Source organism: Hemiscyllium ocellatum, chromosome 10 (assembly GCF_020745735.1).
Source record: "Hemiscyllium ocellatum isolate sHemOce1 chromosome 10, sHemOce1.pat.X.cur, whole genome shotgun sequence".
Taxonomy (NCBI): Eukaryota; Metazoa; Chordata; class Chondrichthyes; order Orectolobiformes; family Hemiscylliidae; genus Hemiscyllium; species Hemiscyllium ocellatum.
This window is the reverse complement of record NC_083410.1, coordinates 71,163,072-71,178,520: the sequence shown is the minus strand read 5'-3', so window position 1 is coordinate 71,178,520 and position 15,449 is coordinate 71,163,072. Positions and strand designations below refer to the sequence as shown.

At 41.4% G+C, this 15,449-nt stretch overlaps 1 protein-coding gene across 3 annotated transcripts in view; it reads right to left on the bottom strand.

The window, feature by feature from the left end:
- Positions 1–15,449, bottom strand: part of LOC132819805 (synaptojanin-2-like) — a 207,559-nt gene that overhangs the window by 29,200 nt on the left and 162,910 nt on the right. For all 3 annotated transcript variants that reach the window (XM_060831596.1, XM_060831597.1, XM_060831598.1), the window contains 2 exons: positions 9,459–9,677; positions 4,184–4,262 (listed from right to left, as the gene is read on the bottom strand). In XM_060831596.1, coding sequence (XP_060687579.1) covers positions 4,184–4,262; positions 9,459–9,677 — 298 coding nt within the window. The remainder of the gene's footprint in view (positions 1–4,183; positions 4,263–9,458; positions 9,678–15,449) is intronic.

Here is a 15,449-nt window from a genome sequence, read left to right as displayed (position 1 = left end):
GATAACAGGGCTAGACTGCTGAATCCCTTCTCATAAGGTAATTACATCATGAACAATTTGTTGCACTTCCTTAACAGAAAGTGTTTACTTACTTAGGTAAGGAGATCAAAACTGCACATGAACCACCAGGCATGGTCATACCAATGTCCTGCACAAGGTTACTAAGACTTTCTTACTTTTATATTCTCTTTTTGACAAAAGCTAATCTAACATTACCTTACTTCCCTCCCTGTTAACCTCTTGTAAATCATGTAAAAGGACACCCAGCACCATTTGAAGGCAAACATTCCCCAATTTTACAACAAAAAATATTGTTTTTGTTTTTCTTATCAAAGTGGATAACTTTCCATTTCATCACACTTATTACCACCTGCTCACTTACTAAATTGTTTATAACTCTCTGCAGTGTCTTTATATTGCCCTCACTTCTTATATTCCCATTTAGCCTTGAACCGTCCTCAAACTTAGATATTTAACAGCTTCAGTTAAGAAATTAATATAGATTTTCATCGTTATTCACACTTGAAAAAGACAACGTTGTCGAGGAGAATACTAAGAATCAGGACATTAGACTAGATGGGAATGAAGTTCACAAAGTGGTGGTGCAGGAAATTCCGGAAAGTGTGAAAATAGGTAAGTCCCCTGGGTCAGATGGGATTTATCCTAGGATTCTCTGGGAAGCCAGGGAGAAGATGGCCGAGCCTTTGACTTTGATATTTGTGTGTTTATTGTCTACAGAAATAGTACCAGAAGACTGGACGATAGCAAATGTTGTTCCCTTGTTCAAGAGTACAGACAACCCGGGTAATTATAGACCAGTGAGCCTTAATTCTGTTTGGGTAAAGTGTTGAAAAGGTTATAAGAGATAGGATTTATAATCATCTCGATAGGAATAAGTTGATTAGGGATAGTCAATACGGTTTTGTGAATGGGTAAAAAATGAGGTCTGCAGATGCTGGAGATCACAGCTGAAAATGTGTTGCTGGTTAAAGCACAGCAGGTTAGGCAGCATCCAAGGAATAGGAAATTCGACGTTTCGGGCATAAGCCTTCCTGATGAAGGGCTTATGCCCGAAACGTCGAATTTCCTATTCCTTGGATGCTGCCTAACCTGCTGTGCTTTAACCAGCAACACATTTTCAACGGTTTTGTGAATGGTAGGTTGTGCCTCACAAACCTTAGAATTCTTTGAGAAGGTAACCATACAGGTGGATGAGGGTAAAGCTGTTGATGTGGTGTATATGGATTTCAGTAAGGCATTTGATAAGGTTCTCTACTGCACTCTAAGGTACACTACTGCACAAAATTTGGAGGCATGGGATTGAGGGTGATTTAGTGGTTTGAATCAGTAATTGGCAAGCTGAAAGAAGAGGGTGGTGGTTGATGGGAAATGTTCATCCTGGAGTTCAGTTACTAGGGGTGTACCACAAGAATCTGGTTTGGGTCCACTGCTGTTTGCTATTTTTATAAACGATCTTGATGAGGGTGCAGAAGGATGGGTTAGTAAATTTGTGGACAACACTAAGGCGGTACAGTTATGGATAGTGCTGAAGGATGTTGTAGGTTACAGAGGGACATAGACAAGCTGCAGAGCTGGGCTGAGAGGTGGCAAATGGAGTTTAATGCAGAAAAGTTTGAGGTGATTTACTTTGGAAGGAGTAGCAGGAATGTAGAGTACTGGACAAATGGTAGGCTTCTTGGTAGTGTAGATGAGCAGAGAGATCTCGGTGTGCATGTACATAGATTCCCCAAGTTGCCACCCAGGTTGATAGGGCTGTTAAGAAGGCATACAGTGTGTTAGGCAAAAGTGAGGACTGCAGATGCTGGAAATCAGAGTCTAGATTAGAGTGGTGTTGGGAAAGTACAGCTGGTTAGGCAGCATCGATGTTTTCCTGCTCCTCGGATGCTGCCTGAGCAGCTGTGCTTTTCTAGCACAACTCTAACCCATACAGTATGTTAGCTTTTATTAGTAGAGGGATCGAGTTTCGGAACCATGAAGTCATGCTGCAGCTGTATAAAAATTTGGTGTGTGACTGCACTTGGAGAATTGCATATAGTTGTGGTCATTGTATTATCGGAAGGGACATGGAAGCTTTGGAGATGGTTCAGAGGAGATTTACTAGGATATTGCCTGACATGGATCTTATGAGGAAAGGTTGAGGGACTTGAGGCTGTTTTCATTCGAGAGGAGAAGGTTGAGAGGTGACTTAATTGCGATTAATAAGATAATCAGAGGGTTAGATTGGGTGGACAGTGAGAGCATTTTTCCTCAGATGGTGATGGTAACACGAAGGGGCATAGATTCAAATTGAGAAGTGATCGATAGAAGACAGATGTCAGAGGTAGTTGAAAAATATGTTGCTGGAAAAGCGCAGCAGGTCAGGCAGCATCAAAGGAGCAGGAGAATTGATGCTTCGGGCATAAGCCCTTCTTCCTGAAGAAGGGCTTATGCCCGAAACGTCGATTCTCCTGCTCCTTTGATGCTGCCAGTTCTACTGCGCTTTTCCAGCAACACATTTTTCAGCTCTGATCTCCAGCATGCAGTCCTCACCTTCTCCCTGTCTTTACTCAGAGAGTAAAGTTTCTTTACTCAGAGTAGTAGGGGTGCGGAACTGCCTGCAATAGTTGTAGACTTGCCAACTTTACAGGCTTTTAAATGGTCATTGGATAGACATATGGATGAGAATAGAATAGCGTAGGTTAGATGGGCTTTAGATTGGTTTCACAGGGCAGTGTAACATTGAAGGCCGAAGGGCCTGTACTGCACTGTAAGGTTCTATTAGTGATCCACACAAAACCAGTCCAACAACCGAAAAATATCCCATTTATTCCTGTTTTTCACTCTCTATCAATTCAATCCAAGTTAATATATTTATCCCAATCATTGTTGCTCCTACTTTATTAAATTACTTTTGAAAATACATATACACTGACTACATCTATTGGTTTCCCCTTATCCACCCTGCTAGTTATGTCCTCAAAAAGTTTGAATAGGTTTGTTAAGCATGGTTTATGTGCCAAAATATAATTGAACAGAGTTAAATGGATTGATGATTTTCTAAGCTTCCTGTAGCCAAGTCTCTAAAATAGATTCCAGCATTTACTGCTACTACTGATGTTATGTTAGCTAGCATATGGTTCTAATTTTCCCACTTCCACTTTTCTTAATTTTTTTCCTTATTCTTTCATGGGAGGTGGGCATCACTGGCAGGGTCAGTATTTATTACCATCTTTAAGTGACCTTGCATTATGTGGCTTGTTAGAACATTTCAGAGAGCATTTAAAAGTTAACTACATGCAGGACTGACAGATCTCCATCCATGAAGGACATTATGTTTCAGATTATTTTTTACAACAATTGATAATGGTTACATGGCCACAATTAGACTAGCTTTAGATTCCAGATCTTACTGAATTCAAATTTTACCATCTGCCATGAAACCAACTGCCAGAACATGTACATTGGTTTCTGGATTACAAGGCCAGTCACACTAACACTATGCTGTCACCTCCCTGCAAGTAGTGTGATTATAACTATCACCTTGCAATCCCTCCAATAAACCTGAGGAATTCTGGATGATCAAACTAATGCATCTGCAATCTTTGCAGCTACCTCTTTTAAAACCCCAAGGTTCAGAATGATAGTTTTAGGGGACCTTGTGATCTCTTAGTCCCTTTGTTTTGTCCCTAGGTTTTACTCAGCAAATCAGTGCAGCACAAATTTCGTTTTCATATGAAATTGGTTTGGTTTGCTAATTAATGCATTTTGAATACATCAACCAGGTTACTGCTTGCTTCGGCCAATTGCTGGATTACTTAAGAAAACTCTATTTTAAAATAGCGAACGGCAGGAAACAAGTACTAACAAGTCAGTAAGTTTTAAACCTCGATTTTAATGGCATTACTCAACCATTGCAATTAAATGGTGAGGGCTAACTTCGCTCCTATGGCTTATTCTTATGTATTCTCAAAATAATGCTAATTAATTGTACATAACATTCCAAATATGCCAGAAAAGCAGATAAAGTAATGGCTTAATTTATTGTGGCAATTCGCATTTCTTAGTGACATACACAAAGTGCATTCTTAAGTTCAGTTATCACATTATTAAAATGACTGACAGCATTTTAATTCAACATGCTAGGGCATAAAATGGAGACTGTTTTGCATTAAACTAGACTTACCATTTTTCCATCTAGATCCAAAACTTTCAGAGCCATCCGACTATCCTGAAAAGTTACCAACATCTGTCCATGATCAAATCTAACAGAAATATAATAATAGAATTATTGTCCCATCATGGGGTAGTAAGTAGTAAGGGTATGGAATGCTTTGCCTGCATCGGTAGTAGATTCGCCAAGTTTAAGTGCATTTAAGTCATCATTGGACAGGCAAATGGACCTACATGGAATAGTGTAGGTGGGATGGGCTTCAGTTAGTATGACAGGGCAGCGCAACAGCGAGGGCCGAAGGGCCTGTACTGCGCTGTAATGTTCTATGTTCTATATTCTATGGCCAACATTCTTTAGCAAAACAAAGTTGAGAAAATCATCTCCTATCAGAGAGTTTTCTCTGGCTGGAAAATGTTAAAAATGGGGACACAGTTTCAGGTCAAGGGCTGTTCATTAAGTACTGTGATGAGGAAAAATTACTTCATTTAACAGGTTGCAAATCTTTAGAACTGTTCATGTCAGAGGGTTGGGATTGCTCCAACACTGATTATACTTAAGGCTGGTGTTGATTTTTCTTTTTGATCTTTCAGGGAATCAAAAGGTATGGGGAATGGGCAGGAAAGTAGGGCGGAAGCACAGAATCACAATGATCACAATAAATAAGCATTTATTCTCACTGCTATTTCTTGTGATCAGGCTACTTTGTCACAATACATAGAAATGCATCAATAACATTAATCTGCTGTCGCAAGTCTTTGCATTTTCCTAAAAGTTGGACTTACAATTTTTAAATTAATTATGTCATGGAACTATGTTGCCGTTGAGACAATTACAACATAAAACAAGGTTCAGAGTTTCAATGCTTGGCAACAGGAATTCATGAATGAGGCATAAGAATATGGGAAAGGGAGTGGGCCATTGAGTCTCCCAGGCCTCTTCAGTCTGACAATGAAGTCATGGCTGATCTATACCTCTTTAACACATTCTTAACTTCTAGCTAGCAGCAATCTAAAAATTAGTAATTGATCAAGTAAAATAGAGTTCCAACCTTCTCTTGCCCTTTTTATGTAGAAGTATTTACCAATTTCATTCCTGAAATGTCAGCTGTAATTTTTAACTATAAACCTGAATCCTAGACTCCCCAACCGATGGAAATAATTAATCTCTTTTTTAATATTTTGCAAACTGTAATCAAATCATTTTAACTATTTGAAATTTAAAGATACATCCCTGTAGCAATCCTTCCTAATTCAAACTAAGGAGTCTGATTTTCTGCTCCCAGAGATGGCGAGAATAATGGTAGATGTAATAACCAGGTAAGTGTCCAAAAATCAGCTCTTCACCATTGACATTATTAACAATTCATCGATCAGCATCTCTCTATCAGCTGGTGAAAACCTAGTATCCATGTATCTGTCTCTCTCAATAACTGCATAATTCACTGGATTATCTTTGCCTTCACAATTAACTTCTGCCCATCAGGCACTGATTGACAATGGCAGCTAGGGTGCCCTATCATGAAACAAAAGTCTTCAAAATAGAAAAAAGATCCCATTCTCTTAGTTTGTGACTAAAACAGCTAGTGTTTGCTGGTTATCCTGGGAGCTGCCATGATGATTACCATCCTGGGCTACTCACCAGTACCAGCCTTTTCAAAGGTCTTCAGCCCAAACAAGGATGGTTACTGGGTAACAACAGGTACACTCTCTCTTAAATCATACCAGTTGACATCTCTAAAAACTCCTCAGATTGATACTAAGGAGATACATAATGCTTTCTGTGCTTTGACCATTGTAGAACAGACCATATGCCTCCTCATGATAGGTTCTGATGACCAGACTGGTGAGGTAATGCCACACACTATAACCTGATGCAGTGGTATCATATACGTTCACAACCTAGTTGCCAAATTGGAGTTGGGTTGTCAGAGGAGGAGATGCAGGAAGGAGGGGAAATCTCTGAGCAAGAAGCTGAGGTTGAGAATCCTGAGATGAACCAGGATGACAGAGACAAAGACCAGACAGGGAGAGTCTAGCTGGTCATTGTGTCCGAGAATGAAGGCTGATAGTTAACAGTTTTTGTTGTTTCTCCACAACTTTGGGCCAAATGATCAGCATTTTGTTTTCATGCTGTGTAAATTGGCATCTCTGTTGTCAAATCTGTCACTTGTGTTCTAGTCCTGATGGTTTAATGATTTATTTATTGTCTCTTGCATTTTACAGTGAATAATGCAATAAAATACAGTGAAAAGCTTCAACAGTCACCAAAATCTGGTGCTATTTTGAATAAAAAGAATAAAAGATATAACTAAAAAGAGTCCTGAGCCAGCTCACCAATGACAACTGTGCTGCCTCCCATCGTCCACCATCTCACCATCTGCATCAGACCCACCAACAAAGGAATCACTACTCTTTAGGCTGCACCTCTTCGCCTTAGGGTCTGCCTCACCCACGCCATCACCAATGCTGGACCCGGTGGTGAACCCATACTCATCCTGCAAACAAGAGTCCCCAGCTCCACTGTCAGATCAGGCTGCTGATACCATCTTGCCAAGAGTGCCGCTCAGGCTGCTCTCCTTTGAGATGTTACCTTGCTAGCCATGCCATCTTGAACGGTCCACTGCCACTGCCTCCAATTGGTGGACAAGCCACCACTGCCTCTGTTAGCCCTGAATGCCAGGAGGGTATCCCTACTGCTACCGTTCACCGCGAGGAACTGCGTCCGCTGACTTCTCTCACTGCCACAGCATTTTCACCAACAAAGTGCCCATTTTCTTGCTGCAACTATGACATTTTATGAGTGCTGGGTGAAGGAGAACTGCTACATGTAGAGCTCTCTGTGAGCTCAAGACAATGAATACCCCAATTCAAAGATTCCATGTTGCAGTGAAGAGACCCCAGCAACAAAGGCCACCACCATTACAACCTCTCTTCCTTCACAATACAAGCCATAATTCACTTTGCGGATTCCTGATCCTAACTCCCTGATTGGGAGGTGGCCTGTTCCCAGCATTCTCACCTTTCAGACACAGTGTCAGAATTGGCCAAATTTCTTGATAGCCCCAATGAGCTGTCAGCTCTTGGAATGGGAATTATTCGAAAGGGACAGCAACCCCAGGAGAAACTAGCTTGCTACTAGCCATCCAAGAAATGCAGTCGGGGGTGCATAATTGCTCAGAGTTTCCATACATGATGATCACAGCACTGACTTACAATCATAGAGATGTACAGCATGGAAACAGACCCTTCGGTCCAACCCATCCATGCCGACTAGATATCCCAACCCAATCTAGTCCCACCCACCAGCACCTGGCCCATATCCCTCCAAACCCTTCCTATTCGTATACCCATCCAAATGTCTCTTAAATGTTGCTAATGTACCATCCTCCACCACATCCTCTGGCAACTCATTCCATACACATACCATCCTCTGCGTGAAAAAGTTGCCCCTCAGGTCTCTTTTATATCTTTCCCCTCTCACCCTAAACCTATGCTCTCTAATTCTGGACTCCCCGACCCCGGGGAAAAGACTTTGTCTATTTATCCGATCCATGCCCCTTATAATTTTGTAAACTTCTACAAGGTCACCCCTCAGCCTCTGACGATCCAGGGAAAACAGCCCCAGCCTGTTCAGCATCTCCCTGTAGCTCAAATCCTCCAACCCTGGCAACATCCTTGTAAATCTTTTCTGAACCCTTTCAAGTTTCACAACATCTTTCCGATAGGAAGGAGACCAGAATTGCATGCAATATTCCAACAGTGGCGTAACCAATGTCTTGTACAGCCACAACATGACCTCCCAACTCCTGTACTCAATACTCTGACCAATAAAGGAGAGCATACCAAACGCCTTCTTCACTATCCTATCTACCTGCGACTTCACTTTCAGGGAGCTATGAACCTGCACTCCAAGGTCTCTTGTTCAACAACACTCCCCAGGACCTTACCATTAAGTGTATAAATCCTGCTAAGATTTGCTTTCCCAAAATGCAGCACCTCGCATTTATCTGAATTAAACTCCATCTGCCACTTCTCAGCCCGTTGGCCCATCTGGTCCAGATACTGTTGTAATCTGAGGTAACCCTCTTCACTATCCACTACACCTCCAATTTTGGTGTAATCTGCAAACTTACTAACTGTACCTCTTATGCCCGCATCCAAATCAGTTGTGTAAATGACAAAAAGTAAAGGGCCCAGCACCTATTCTTGTGGCACTCCACTGGTCACAGACCTCCAGTCTGAAAAACAACCTCCACCACCACCCTCTGTCTTCTACCTTTGAGCCAGTTTTGTATCCAAATGGCTAGTTCTCCCTGTATTCCACGAGATCGAACCTTGCTAATCTGTCTCCCATGGGGAATCTTGTCGAACGCCTTACTGCAGTCCATATAGATCACATCTACTGCTCTGCCCTCATCAATCTTCTTTGTTACTTCTTCAAAAAACTCAATCAAGTTTTTGAGACATGATTTCCCACGCACAAAGCCTTGTTGACTATCCCGAATCAGTCCTTCCTTTCCAAATACATGTACATCCTGTCTCTCAGGATTCCCTCCAACAACTTGCTGGTCTATAGCTCCCTGGCTTGTCTTTACCGCCCTTCTTAAACAGTGGCACCACATTTGCCAACCACCAGTCTGCCGGCACCTCACCTGTGACTATCGATGATACAAATATCTCAGTGAGAGGCCCAGCAATCACTTCTCTAGTTTCCCACAGAGTTCTCGGGTACAACTGATTAGGTCCTAGGGATTTATTCACTTTTAACCGTTTCAAAACATCCAGCACTTCCTCCTCTGTAATCTGGACACTTTGCGAGATGTAACCATCTATTTCCCCCCTATATCTTCCATATCCTTTTTCACAGTAAATACTGATGCAAAATATTCATTTAGTATCTCCCCCATTTTCTGTGGTTCTAGAAGTTGCTTTTACACACAGATCTTGGAGACCCGCTGCAACTAAGAAGAAAATTAAAGGCAATGCTGCCTACAAAAAGCCATGATTGCCCACAGCTTTCTATGCCATCGTTTAGGTTTCAGCCATGTCAATAATGTTCTGGGTTCAGCTTCCCTTTCCACTGAAGTTCTCATAGCTGCTGAATATTTCCAACAGTTATAAACCTTATTAGACATGCTTCGCAGATAGTTTCCCAGTTGTAATGCTAATTATTAGTTTTGTTCAAGCTCTTTTCATTTTGATAGAAGATAAAGATAAAAGTCTGGTAAATTGAACAATTGTTCTCAGGGCTGTTTATTACTCGTTTATTACTGGAAACTAGCTCTTACCTTACCAACAAAATATTGCCATAACTCTGGAGCCAATTAGTTATTTCATTGCTTAGGTCATCCGAAAAGGCTTCCCTTTCTCCATTGGTTGGTCCTTTAAGACATATCACGACAGTCGCATCTGAGGGCCCCTGGGAAGACGTAATTTCCTGGAATACTTGCTCACGTGCAAAAATATCCACTTCCTGAATATTCACTTCAAAGACAGCTAACACAGGCCTATATTTGATTTTTTGAAGAGGAAAAATGTATAATTACACAAGTTGGAACATTGACTTCATAACTGGTGTGAACATATTAACACTAATGTAAACAATAACCAATGAAATATAAATATCATTCAAAATGGTTTCCGCACTTTAAAAATCACAGCCTCATTACAGAGATTCAAACGTTGAAAATAAGTTACATCATTACTTTGTTGAGTGTCACAGTCATATTAATCATTCTGTTTATTCTGCTGACAAGACAGAAAATCCAACTGGTTCACCAAAGCCTGTTCACCATCTACAAGACACATGTCAAGAATTTGACGAAATGCTCGCCACTTGCCTGGATGCGTGCAGCACCAATGACATTCAAAAAGCTCAATAACAAAAGTCAGGTTGAAAGGGAAGTTGTGAGAGGGATACAATTTACAGAGAAATAGTGATAGGTTAAATAAATGGTCACAAGGAATATAATGTAGAAAAACATGAAAATCACTTTGGAATGGAGAACAAAAGAAAAGAGTATTTTTAAATGAATAAAAAACTGCAGAAAGCTACAATACAAAGGGACTGGGGTGGGGATGTGGGTACTTGTGCACAAAACACAGAACGCTAGCTCACAAGTGCAACAGTTAATCAGGAAGGCTAATGGAATAAGTCTTAATGCAATGCACAAGGTGTTGGAGAGATCACATCTGAGTACTGGAGTAGTTTCGGTCTCTATTTAAGGGAAGATATTTCATTGGAGGCAGTTCAGAAAAGGTTCACTACAACAAATTGAGGGATTGTCTCATTCGTAAAGGTTAAACGGGTTGAGACTCTAATCATTGGAATTTAGAAGAATGAGAGGTTACCTCATTGTAATACAGAATTCTTAAGGGACTTGACAGGGTAAATGCTGAGAAGATGTTTCTCCCTATGTGAGAGTCTAGAATAAGAGAGCAAAGTCTCAGGATAAGAGGATGCTAATTTAAGACTGAGATGAGGAGGAATGTCTTCACTCAGAAGATTAAGTGTCTTTGGAACAATTTGCCAAAGGGAGAGCTGTGGGGAAAGAGCTCTTGTGTATATTTAAGGCTGAGATAGAAAGATTCTAGATCAATAGAGGAATAAAGGATCGCACAGAAAATGTAGGAAAGTGGATGTGAAGACTGCCAGATCAGCCATGATCCTATACGATGGGCAGGGCAGGCTCAAGGGACCAAATGTTGAAAAATGTGGTGCTGGAAAAACACAGCAGGCCAGGCAGCATCCGTGGAGCAGGAGAATCGACATTTTGGGCATAAGCCCTTCTTCAGGCTTATGCCCGAAACGTCGATTCTCCTGCTCCTCAGATGCTGCTTGGCCTGCTGTGTTTTTCCAGCAGCACATTTTTCAACTCTGGTCTCCAGCATCTGCAGTCTTCATGCCTTAAGGGACCAAATGGCTTACTCTTGTTCCTTTTCCTTAATGTCTTAGGATAATACAGCCTTTGGATTGACACTCCATCTACTACCTTGAACATTCATTCCCTCCAAAATTGATGCTCATTGGCAGCAGTGTGCACCATCTACAAGACAGACTGCAGGAATTCACCAATGGTCTGTTGACAGCATCTTCCAAACCTGTAATCACTACCAATTGGAAGATCGTTAGAGAGAAGAAGGTTGAGAGGTTACTTAATAGTAGATAGTCAGAGGGTTAGATAGGATGGACAATGGGAGCCTTCTTCCTCGGACAGTGATGGCTAGAATGAGGGGAATAGCTTTAAATTGAAGGGTGATAGATGTAGGACAGATGTCAGAGGTAGTTTCTTTATTCAGAGATTAGGAGGGGCATGGAGTGCACTGCCTGCAACAGTAGTAGACTTGCCAACTTCAAGGGCATTTAAATGGTCATCGGATAAACATATGGATGAAAATGGAATAGTGTAAGTTAGATGGCTTTTAGATTGTTTTCACAGGTCGGCGCAACATTGAGAGCTGAATAACTTGTACTGCGCTGTAATGTTCTATATTCTATGTACAAAGGCATTTGATGCATTTGAGTACCATGAGCTGCAAGTCACTCTATCCCAAGTTGAAGCTACGTAAGTATTCTGTCATTTTCAATGGATCAAAGTCCTGAAGTCCTAGCACGGTGTATATTCCTTCATTCATAGTTACAGTGGAAAAGATAACCGCCACCTTCTAAAGGGCAATTAGGGATGGGCAACTGGCTCATTTAACCAAAAATGTCCACATCCCACAGTTAGATAAAAAGAATGATGCTTAGGAATCCCAGAATCAAATCCCAGCTCAGTCCTTTTTAAAGATCCCCTTTAGTCTACACAATTCAGCAAAGATCTAACCCTTCATTTAAGACCATAAAACATAGGAGCAGAAATTAGGCCATTCAGCCAATTGAGTCTGCTCCGACATTCAATCATGGCTGATAAGCCATTCTCCCACTTTCTTCCTGTAACCCTTGATCCCCTTGACAATCAAGAACCTATCTATCTCCATCTTTAATATACTTAATGACCGGGCCTCCACAGCCTTCTGTGACAATGAATTGCATAGTTGCATCACTCTCTGGGTGAAGAAGTTTCTCCTTATCTCTATTCTAAAAGGTCTTCCCTTTACTCTAAGGCTGTGCCCTCACGTCCTCGTCTCTCCTACCAATGGAAACATCCTCTCAACATCCACTCTGTCCAGGACATTCAGTATTCTGTAAGTTTGAATTAGATTCCCCCTCATTCTTCTAAACTTCATAGAGTATAGACCAGAGTCCTCAAACATTCCTCATAAGTTAAGCTGTTCATTCCTGGAACTATTCTTGTGAATCTTCTCTGATCACACTCCAGAGCCTGTATATTCTTCCTGTGATATGGGACCCAAAATTGCGCACAATACTCCAAATGTGGTGTAACCAGAGCCTTATACAGTGCCTCAGAAGTACACCCTGCTTTTATGTTCAAGTCCTCTCAAAATAAATGCCAACATTGCATTTGCCTTCCTAACTACTGACTCAACCTGCAAGTTTACCTTGAGAGAACACTGGACTAGAACTCCTAAGTCTCTTTGCATTTCAGACTTCTGAATTTTATCCCCACTTAGAAAATAGTCCATGCCTTTATTCTTCTTACCAAAGTACAGGACCTCACGCTTTCCCACTTAGTACTGCATTTGCCACCTCTTTGCCCACTCTCCTAACCTGTCCAAATCCTTCTACAGCCTCCCTACCTCCTCAACATGACCTGCCTCTCTTTGTAACATCTGCAAACTTAGCCAGAATGCTCAGTCCCTTTGTCTAGATTGTTAATATATAAAGTGAAAAGCTGTGGTCCCAATATTGATCTTTGTGGAACACCACTTGTCACCAGTTGAGAAAGACCCTTTTATCCCCACTCTCTGCTTTCTGCCAGACAGCCAGGATTCTTTCTTGTTTCTAACACAATGGGCCCTTAAGTTACTCAGTAAGATCTTACTGTGTGGCACCTTGTCAAAGGCTTTCTTGTAGTCCAGATAGATAACATCCATTGACTTTCCTTGATCTGACCTGCTTGTTACTTCCTCTAAAAACTTTAGCAGATTCATCAGACATGACCTCCCCTTGATGAAACCATGCTGACTTTGCCGTATCTTACCATACTCTTCCAAGTATTCATAAATCTCATCCTTCACAATGGATTCCACGACCAAGATTAGGCTAATCTGCCTGTAATTTACTGTATTTTGCCTTACTTCCTTTTCAAACAGGGGTGTCACGTTAGCAATTTTCCAGTCCTCTGGGACCCTCCCTGACTCTAGCGATTCCTGAAAGATCATCACTAATGCTTAGTATACACCAAAACCTTTTCAAGTCACACTCAACTTGCAACACTTGAAGCGGTTGAGAAAAATTTGTATACAATGATATCAAGTACCAGATGTTTCTGTGAATTATAATTTGGTAGGCAAAATTGTTGAAGATAAAATGATGAGGTAAAAATGTACATCAAGCAAAGTGAAATTTATATGTGGAGCTGATGATTGAATGTGTTACAAATGTGCTTTTGTGCATTATGCTAAGTCTACAGTAGTGTTGTGTCATATATACACTGCAAAGAGATGCTTTCTACTTTTTCAAAAAGCAAACTCAATTTAATTGAGATATAGAAGGTATTGCATTTTGGGAAAGCAAAGCAGGACAGAACTTATACGGTGAAGGTAGGGCCTTGAGGAGTGTTGCTGGACAAAGAGACCTATGGGTGCAGGTGCATAGTTCCTTGAAAGTAAACCGTAGATCAACAAGATGGTGAAGGCGGCATTTGACATGCTCACCTTCATTGTTCAGTACATTGATTATAGGACTTGTGATGTCATGTTGCAGCTGTACAGGACATTGGTGAGGCCACTTTTAGACTACTCCATTTAATTCTGATCTCCCTGCTATAGCAAAGGTTCAGAGGGATTTATGAGCGTGTTGCCGGGATTGGAGGGTTTGAGCTACAGGGAGAGGCTAAATAGGCTGGGGATTTTTTCCCTGCAGTATTGGAGGCTGAGGTGTGACCTTATGGAGGATTATAAAATCATGAGCACAGATAAGGTGACTACCCAAGGTCTTTTTTCCAGGATAGGGGAGTCCAAAACTAGAGGGCATAGGGTTTAAGGTGAGACAGGAAAAAATTAAAAGGGACCTGAGGGGCAACCTTTTCACGCAGAGGATGGTTTGTGTAAAAATGAGCTGCCAGAGGAGGAGATGGAGGTGGGTACAATTACAACATTTAAAAGGCCTCAGGATGGGTATATGAATGAGAAGGGTTTATAGGGTTATGGACCAAATGCTGGCAAATGGGACTCAATCAGTTTAGGATATCTGGTAGATGTGGATGAGATGGATCAAAGGGTCGGTTTCTGTGCTGTATAACTCTATGACTCTAGGTATTGTATGTTGGATTTTAGTTTGTCTACAAACAGGATGCGTCAGAGGATTTAGTAGAGCTACACTGCCACCTAAAGACTGCCAAACGCAACTACAGTGTACCCAAATCTGTTTTCAAATGGAATTACTTATCATTAAAAATGGCATTTGAAATGATAGGGTATTCTATTCTAGTCCAAATTTCCACAAAGGTACATGACTGAAAATGTGATACAGTAACAGGAAATTAATGCAATAAAATTTATTGTCCCGCACTTTGCATCATTGTCTCTCTCAACGAGGAGGGGGGTCTGCTGATGGCAGGAACCTGCACACGGAACCGTGGGAAGGCTGTTGGTCTGCAGCTGCCATACTGTTCCAACTGACCAGGTCTTCCATTCTTAATGCTTGCTGTAAATGTATCAGATATATTGGCCACATTGTGAGATACCTTTCATGACCATCAAGATCGGACGTGGAACCTAAACGCAAGAGACTCTGGGCCAGAGACACGGATGCTAACGACAAGACCTCACTAGCAGGGCTGTGAAGCTCAGCAAAGTCAAAGAAGTTGGAAATCACCTATTAAGTAGTGAAAGCACACCTTGAGGTGGCTTGTTACATGCAATTATCACTCACCTGCAGATGACTGAAGTTATTCAGTTTCACTGCTCGATTACTTTGAAGACCTGCTGTTCTGTCACAGGATAGGAACATTGCCAGCTGTTGCCTTGATGGCATGGAGTGAGATGGAGTGGTTAATACCCTCATTGTCAAATTCCAGCCATTGCAGTCCACACCATCAAGTAATGCCAGAAGGCTAAACCCCTGCTGGCTTCACCATCTTGTTGAGCTGTTGCTGTTCAATCAAGGTTGGCAGCCAGTTAACCTCTATCAGCAATGATTGCGTGGATTTAGC